Source organism: Phalacrocorax aristotelis, chromosome 8, assembly GCF_949628215.1.
Source record: "Phalacrocorax aristotelis chromosome 8, bGulAri2.1, whole genome shotgun sequence".
NCBI classification, from domain to species: domain Eukaryota; kingdom Metazoa; phylum Chordata; class Aves; order Suliformes; family Phalacrocoracidae; genus Phalacrocorax; species Phalacrocorax aristotelis.
Window position 1 is genome coordinate 20141800 of NC_134283.1, and position 9320 is coordinate 20151119.

The 9320-nt window shown below is 38.7% G+C and overlaps 1 protein-coding gene across 1 annotated transcript in view; it reads left to right on the top strand.

Annotated features, from left to right (window-relative positions):
- LPCAT2 (lysophosphatidylcholine acyltransferase 2) overlaps positions 1–4261 on the top strand; it is a 33776-nt gene extending 29515 nt beyond the window's left edge. The window contains exons 12-14 of the mRNA XM_075101631.1: positions 322–420; positions 2222–2363; positions 2637–4261. Coding sequence (XP_074957732.1) covers positions 322–420; positions 2222–2363; positions 2637–2884 — 489 coding nt within the window. The 3' untranslated portion in view covers positions 2885–4261. The remainder of the gene's footprint in view (positions 1–321; positions 421–2221; positions 2364–2636) is intronic.
- Positions 4262–9320: the final 5059 nt, after the last annotated feature.

The window sequence follows — 9320 nt, forward strand, 5'->3', positions numbered from 1 at the left end:
TGTATTCCAGTTCTTGTTAGAGGCTTCTTGGAGGTCATATACTAAAGAAAAACTTGTAAGTTGTTTTAAATCTTTTTTGTTTGTGTGTTTATAAGGTAGAAATTGATACCCCATTTCTAGCTATTGAAAATACATATATAGCTACTTCAGCCCTAGTATTACATATATTTAGTGAGCTGTTAGTATTTTTTTTCAGGAAGAACAAATACCTCTCGTGTTGTAAACTGTCTTAGTGCGTGTTGTATAGTTGATTTATACAACAGCTTTTAAAGCAATTTGCTATATTAACTATAAGTACTGCCATACGGATTTTGGTTACAGAATGGAGACGGCACCATTGACTTCAGAGAATATGTAATTGGTTTGTCTATTCTTTGTAACCCGGCCAACACAGAAGAGACTATTCGGATGGCATTCAAGGTGAGTTCAATTTAGTGTGAATCTACAAACCTGACAAATCAAGACTGACTGTAAATCTGTTAGCTTTCAAATCATAAGTTTACAGCTTCAATCTGTTATGCAAATGTGAGTAATACTCTTAAACCAATTGACATTTAGAGTCTGAAGGGGAGGGAGAGAATTGCAGGCATCAGCTTCATAGAAAAGGGTTTCAAAAGCCATGTGAAGGCACTAATGAATATGTAACTTGGCAGGCTAACTCCAAAAATGATTCAGCAGCACTTGCAGTTTTTTTGCCTGAGGTTTTTTCTGCTGTGGTTCTTCAGTGTCACAAGTAGACAATAGATGGAGCAATATCCTCTTATGGGTCAAGCAGTGACTCTACTGAGAGTCACTGTTGTTAACAACGAGGAGGGGGAAAAAATCAAGAAAGGCTATTCAGGACTGGCAGATCCAAAACTGGGCTGCATCTAAGATCATCTACTGGCTTCTACTATGGCGTCCTGATAGTACAAGCAGTCTAGGAGCAGTAGCTCCTTTCAGATCTCAGGAACAAACAGGCAATATGTGGCCAGAGATGCCCAGGTTGTGAATCCCTAAACAGGAAAATGCTCAAGTGACTTTTTTTTCAGTAGATCTTTGACACAGATTCAGTTATTTTACCCACTAATCTGTTCCTACGAACCATACTGAACAATATATTGAGATACGGATCATATTCATCTTAAACTGGATACTTTTTAGTGCTGACGCATACTTGGGAAATACCAGAATTTTTAGGGTAATCCATTATATCCACTGGCTGCTTGACAGATAAGTGCTACAGCTGTTCAAAGTGATTTGTGCTTTTTCACGGATGTTTTATCACTACAAATTCCTAGGAAGAAGCAAGCCTAGCAGCAATTGTTGCTGTTTCATTGTTTTGTTTTCTCTTCAGTATCTTAACAGTTGCACTGATTATAAAATTAATAATTTAATTCCCAGTTTCAGTGGGAAATGACTGGTTCAGCTGGTAAAAGCCTGTTTCAGTCTGAAATGCAACCATAGGTTTCCTTTTGCCACTTGTTTTCTCTGCCACTAAATATACTTTCTTTCGCAATGGGAAAGCTTGCCTGTAGCCAGTACTTAAGAATTATAGCCATCCATCCCTTGTATTTCTCAAGGGGTTGATTCATAGCAGATGCTTACTGTCACTGCACCGGGAAGGATGGGATGATCAACGTACACCTACTGTCTGCATTCCAGTCACCAAAATTGCTTGTTAATCACGATAATTCCTTAGTGGATGACAGATCACATATACTAAAATGGAGGTATTTTATGTCAGAGCATAAACTATGGCAAATTTAATCTGATGGCAGTTGTGCCATAACTTAATGAAAATTAGTACTAAAATCTGCGATGTTCCACTATACAGTGGCTGAATCCAGTAGACCCTTAGTGTAGCTCATGGTGACAATTAACATAAACTTTGTTTACATTTTGTTTTTATCAGTTTTGTATGGCTTTTACTACTGATAATGCTGTCAGGTTTGTTTGTTGTTGCAGGTTTGCTACATACTTCTCCTATTAGAGAATATTCTAATCCCAACTATAGCATGTACATTGCTTTGCTAAGTGTCTGCTTAGTCTCCTTCCAGGGAACATACATAAAATCTTTTGCAAGAGAAAGTAACTGAGATGCAACCAGGCTCTTCAAATCCCAGGTGTTGTTTGCAGATCACCTCCTGAATACTAGAAACCTGATATGGGTGGCTGCTGTGCACCAAAGGTTCACAGGCAAACTGATGCTAAAGTATTTCTACCATAATGTCTTTTCCAGCTCTTTGACATGGATGAGGATGGCACTATAACAGAAGATGAGTTTGCTTCTATCATTCGGTCAGCTCTGGGTGTGCCTGAGCTTGACGTTTCTATGCTCTTTAAAGAAATAGATGCAGATGAAACTGGGAAGCTGTCCTATGGTAAGTTATGTCCTTTTGTAACAAAGAGGACTCTGATAGTCATATTGACAGTGAGAGTTTCCTACCTTTTTTCTCCCTGAAGTTATCTGATGGTTCTCATATCCTGTTTCTGGGGAAAACTGTTGAAGCACAGACATAGATACTTTATGCGATTTGCCTGAGGTGCTTCACAGGAAAGTAACTGGAGATGAGCTTCAGTAAAAGGAGCAGGCACTGAAATTCTCTTTGATCCTATTGCTGCAGGATAGTGTCTGTATTTTTTATTTTTTTCAGATGAGTTCAAGGACTTTGCATTCAAGCATCCAGAATATGCTAAGTTGTTCACTACATACCTAGAGCTACAGAGATACCAGTTAGATATGTTGGAGGAGGATGACATTGAGTCACCTGAAGTCAAACGCAGTCCAGTTAGAAGGAGTACAATCCCAGTCTCAGAAACAACACCAATTGCAAGAAATAAAGTCTGTCCTGAAGGCCATGAAGAGGATAACTCAAGTACCTCTGACAAAAAGGATGACTGAGAAGAGTTAAAGAAATCAGCTCTTGAATTCCACAGGACTTCCTCCCTACCTATTCATAAGCACAATAGGTATAAAATAGAGATGGAAGTTACAATTTTAAAAAAAAAGTTTCTTTTTTTACTTTCATATCAGGAGGAGTTATTCCTGTTGAGTGTAAGGGAAAAACCACTGTAACTATTCTGTCCTTGATGTCAGTATCACAATACTGGGAATGTTGCTCACTGTCTTCCAAGTTCATGCTTCTACAAAAGTAACAGATGTGCTAAGAGGCTCCAGCACTGCAGTGACCTCTCAGAAACGAGACTGAGGAGTCCACTTGTGTAAAAACAAGTGGAGTTTTTGGTGCTGCTCAATTCCTCTACATCCCCAAGATGTCTTAAGGGGAAAAAAATTATGCCAGAGTGTTTTAATTTGCATTATCCCTTAGTCTTTCTCAAGTTTCCAAGACACACAAATGAGTTAAGAGGAGTTGAGGGTTGAAGCTGTTTTTTTTCTTTTAGTTGTCCTTAGATTTCCCTTAACGACTTGTGAACTATAAAGCCTAAGCTTCTAAACAAGACATGCTGATGCACTGATGTTAACAGAAACAGCTTTAGCCTTAAAGGCTAGTTAAAGATGGAAGTGGCTGCACTTCTAACAACAAAAAAACTAATTGGAATTCCAAGACAGCAGCTCATAGTCTACAGGAAAATGCAGACAATAAGACCCAAGAGTTAATGGACTATTTCAAAATAAGTAGAATGTTGTTTACAGTAACAACTGTTCAGGATCACATTAGAAGGAACATTTCAAACTTCAGCATATTTTTATTCTAGTAATTATCAACAGAGGAATGTGGCCGTGCTCTGCACAACTTAAAAGGCAAATATGCTGTCAAGCCATAGTTCTAGTAGTTAATATCTACTCTGAAGTTATCTCCTAGAAACCATGTTTGTATTACTGTGCCATTGCTCAATATATTATTTGCTGCAAAACCAAGCTCTTCCTAACCAGCTATTAGAGTGTGTTTTGCCTCAGTCCCCTCTAGTGCACTGGAAATTGGGCCTTTACCTTTTCCCATTCTTCATCTGAATGCACTTTATACAGTATTTAAAATATATATGTATTTACACAAGTAACTTCTAAGTAAAAAGTTGGAAGGGGTGGAATGACAGGATAATTTCAAATTAAAACTGAGATGAGCAAAGTCTAGAATGTCTAGTACCATAAATAACCAATTGTCAGCAGGTTTCGTATGTAAAATGGTAACCTCTGCCTCTAAGTTATTGCTTGCATTGTGTGGCTGCAAATTCATTGCCATGTTTAATCTTTCTGTGTTTATAATTGTGCCTATCCTGTTGTTTCATGTGCTTAGAATAAATCTGTATTTTTAAAAGACTTTATTTGAACAGCGAAGCCTTTTTAGTACAGTGGGAAGGGTACTCTGTCTACCTTAAGGGGCTGGGGGGGGAGGTTCTAAGAATGTAAACGAACAAAAATGAATCAAATGAATGAAAAAAGTAATTCCTTGTGATGTCTTACCTTGATAAAAACAATACAACCTGAAGTTGGCATTTTTAGTTCTGAGTGTGATGGCACTTTTCTTTATGGTAAGGGTGGAAAGTTAGGACAAGACTGATGCGTTTCCAAAGAGTTACTTCTGCCGACTATCTCAGCAAGAGAGGATATGATGCAAAGATTTGCAGGTACATGGAGAGGTACAACTGGTTTCTGATGGAAAATAAAGCATTGCCATTTACAGGTAAAATGAGTAACCGCAACCATAGTTGAGAAGTAACAGTCATGGCTTTGTGTAATATGAACATTAGGAGAGGATTTTCTTTCATTTTAGAGAAGAAGCAGGAGTTACCCTAACCTGGCTGTACAGTTAGCTGCAATACATGTTAATTCCTTGGGAAGGATGCTTTTGCCTTGCATGTTAACCAAAGTCCTCAGCTTTTCAACCAGCAGTAACCTTCTCTAAGATGACTTCTATTCCAACCAGTAACAAAAGGATAGATGGGCAAAGATGACAAAGACAACCACTTGGAAGTCCTGGAATACCAAGGGTGCCTTACAGATGCTCCTGTTGAATCCAGCCACACTGAACAACTGGAGCACTATGCTGTCCAACAGTGCAGCATATTTAGGACTAGTGATTTTATAAAAACCTGCAAATCACCCAAGTGCTTTGCAATTAAAGCTAAAAATATTGTGTGTATTCCAATAGTTTAAGGAGGAAAGGCCACAAATGGGTTTGGTATGTAGCAGTGATTCAACTATGCTCTGAAAAGAAATCAGCTAAACATTAGAGACACTAACTCGATATACACACATCTGCTTGATGCACGGGAAGGGAATACATTAATTTCTAGGCATCATTGCGCCTCAGGGAGCTTTAAAAAGGACCAAACTAAAAGCAGTCTGCAATAAAAAGGCATTACATTAAGCGGCAGAGCAGGAACTAAACAGAAGGAGAAGGTTAAAAATACTAAACAGAAAACAGTTCTCAATCAGGCATTGAGGGATGACACACTTCTACCTGAGGCTTCTTGAGGTGCCAGTTCTTAATTCTACAGAGTGCTTAAGGATCATTTTGAGTCCTGTACAGAAGAGCTAGAAAGGTATATTTGGTCCCCTGTCACTATTGGAAACATAATTTATTTAATCAGTGTGCCTCTGTCATGCTGTAACACGGATTTTATGATAAAACCTTCACAGATACCAGAATAAGACACTATAAAGTATCTAGAAACTCTAGCAATCTTAACAAGGGCGAAAATAAGTCAAGGACAAGTCTCTTACAAGAGGAAAACACAACAAATCCTCAAGAACAGAGGCTCATGGACTGCAGTTTTTCATGTTTTCTGATAACTTTGTACATACACTACAAATAAATCTCATTTACATTTTTTACAAGCTAGGCTCCTGTTTCTGAACACATGAAAGGCAATGGCCAGTCACCTGGAAAAGTGGACCTTCCTTGTTCACCCTGGGACAAGGAAGATATTAATACTGTAAATCCTGATCAATTTGTTTAATGAGGGTGAATCAACAGGGTCTCTACTGGCCACAGCAGAGGTTGATTTCTGAGGGAAAGATCTTCTGATCCAAAAAAATTAAAACTGTATTTGTACTTCCTTTGCTGTATCAGTGGCACTCTCTATATAAATACAGAAATAGAGCTAATGCGTCCAGGTTTCATGTCAGATTATACTGCTATAAGGTCTGGTCCTAAACTGCCAAAATGACATAGCTCCCGGCTGGTTGCTGTCCATTGGTAGAACTGTGAGGCGCAGTAACACTGCTGGAAAGCATCCAAAAATGGATCTTCTCTTTTCACAGCCAATAGCTGTGCAGCATCCATTAGAGGTACCAAGCCAGGCAGTGGCTGCTCCTTCTGAGCTTTTGTACTTATCTACATCAAAAATTCAGGCACCAAATCATATTCCCGCCATGTTCCTGCAGGTGTTGCCTCCTCTCCCTTATCAGCTTGCTCCATAACGTGGGGGGAAAAAGGAGGTCAGTGAATCCCAAATTGTTTGCAAGGGACATTCTGCAAGATGGCTGTGCACTCTGCCTGTTCAACCACTAATGACCGTTCATAGGACTGCTGCACAGGGTAAGGGCTGCTTGGGAACATCTGTCATCTGCCCAGCAGTTTCCATCTAAAACAAAATGTTGCCTGGGTATCAGAAATCTGAGAAACATTTGTTGAGATCGGTTTTTTTCTATGGTGGTCAGCACACCAGGGCCCTATTCCTGGGTAATTCCTCAGGCACTATGCCAGTGCAAATAAATACACCATTCTGCCTGAGCAGTCTTCTAGTGGTGTTTGCATAGGTGCCAAGGGCTACTCAGAATGCATGGATGTGGAAAATCTGGGCCTGGAGCTTAGAAACTAAATGTAACAAATGTCATTACATATGCAAACGCACCCACAGCCTTTGGACAGTCTGCCTGTGAACTGTCTGACCACAGCCTTTGACAAGGAAAGCAGCCCGAGATTTCATGCTGAGAATTACATAGCTCTCACTTTGAGAATGCCAAAGGAAAAAGTTAAAGATCAATTTTTTAAGAAAGGTTTGGGAGGTTTGTAGTTATATTCTGTATGATTTGCTAGGAAGGTTGGACTCTGGCCAGTGGCTTTTGGCTTACGGTTTTCCTGTCTGTTTTGCATGCCTTGGAAAAGCCTACCTGTCTTTCTACTTTCTCCCTCCACGTTTCTGCCTCAAATGCAGCCACAACCATCAAAAGCTGTATTCCAAAATGATTAAAGAAATCATAAGATTAGAACATAAAAATCACTGAATTGGGTGGGATTCAGTGGGCACATGCAGTACTCAGGTATTACTTTTACAGGCCTGCAGTAATAGCAAACTTGTCAAAGGTTGCAAGGGATTTTAATGACATTTAATTAATTAATTTTAAATCTTTACTCAATGAAATAACATTTATTAGACTGACTAGCAATAGGGACACATTTGTCAGCAGTGCTTAAGTTGGCAGACACTCTGTTACTATACATAGCCAAAGAGGCAGAAAGTAAACATCTTATAGGATTAGCAGCTATGTTCATAGCTGAGATGAAATTTGGACATTTCATTAGTATAAGATTGAGTCTGACATTTCATAAAGCCAAAATGCAAACAAAAAGATGTCTGATATAAATACAGTATGCGGCACTCAGATAAAGTTCAAGAAGCACAGCAGGTTTAGTGCCATGACAAAGGAAATACAGAAGGGTCATTTAAGGACCCAAATTCTGCTAAGCACTTAAGTGTATGCCTAATCCTGTGGTCATCAATCAGATACTTGGTACGTGTTAAAAGCACACAATAATACGGATAATTAGAAAACTTGAAAAAATTCCATGGCTAGTCATTGTTAATGGTGGTAAGAATTACACCACCCTCACCAAGGAAAACAATTAAATTTTACAAAAGTTTTCATTTATTGTGCCATCCTCTTAGTTTAAGTTAGTCTGTGACAACCACAGCTTGACTGGTGAGACTTTAGAGACACATGACAATGTTATACTAGGAAATACTTCATTACCTTAATTACCTTTATTGTCTTTTTTTAAGCCCCCCATGCCACAACAGGTTCAAAGTAAATATATGCCCCTCCTCTATTCTCACATCACGATTATTCTACATTTTCATGGTATTACATGCTCTCATGTGCTAAAAGTAAGTAAACGATGTTAACTTTTTTATCAGTTTATTTTCTAGATACTCTAATAAAAACTTGCTGTTGAAAATCTTCTTTTGCATGTTAAAATGAGGTTTAACTGAGGCTCATCTTTAAAGCTCACTGCTTTGCTCCAAACTGGGCACAGGAAGGAGTGAGCATATTTCCCTAGTTTCTAGAAGTCTCCTGGAGCCTGTTAATTCTTGAGGTTATACAATGGCTGCATGAGACTCAATTTAGCAGTGCAACAGTACTACAACTAGAACAGGAATCATTCAAACCAGTCATGGGCTTTATATAGGGGATTGGGGATTTGTGTTCTCTAGGCATTTTGAGAATGTACTTAGCTTATGTTTCATTGTGAATTTGTTATTAAATACCCAATAAACACACACACAAAAAAATTATACCCTGCCTATATACCCAACAAATAGAATTTGTTTGCAAAAGTGAAAATTCATTAGATTAAACCTGTCATTAAAGACCTCTTCAGAGGAAGGCTGTCCAGCGTTGCCATACAATCTAGTCCATTGCTTAACAATTTCTACTGTTTAAAAGTTCTTCTCATGGTCTAACTTCAATACTTCTGCAACTGAAGTCACTAGGTCTTGTGTTCACCTTGCTCAAGGAGAATTGATTCATTTCTACTTCTTTGCAAGGTAACTATATTTCTACATACATATATCCAGAGCTTATCATCATGCCTGTTTCACTCTTGCATCTCCCAGCCTACCTTTCTTAAGCCAAAAAGCAAAACCTCTTTCACTCTTTCCTCACAAGTTGCACTTTCTAGACTTCTGTTTATTTTCATTTCAGTTCTCTGGAGACAGCACTTCAGCTCCAGCCCTACCACTCCTCAGTAGACTAGAAGGCTTTCTTTACATAATTTGCAGGCAATATTCCTGCTCATATATATCCAGTGTAAGGCTTAGCTTTCCTAAAACAACACGGCATTGCCCACTCATATACAGCTATCACCAACCTGTAAGCCCTAGATCCTCTTCTAAAGAACTGCTCCTTAACCAGCTTCCCCCTTTCCTCCTACAACTGCTATTCCTGCCTACTGGAGTATATTAGCTTTATCCTTACTGAATCTAAAAGGTCAGTTTATCAAGAACGTTTTGATCAGCTCAGATTATTGTTAAAAAGAGCTTTCTTCTAAAAAAAAAAAGTTTCTTCCCTTTTGTTAAGGAGATTATCTTCCTAAAGCTTCACTAAGCATCTGACAGTGCACTAGAAGCAAAGCACTACAAATTAGAGAGAC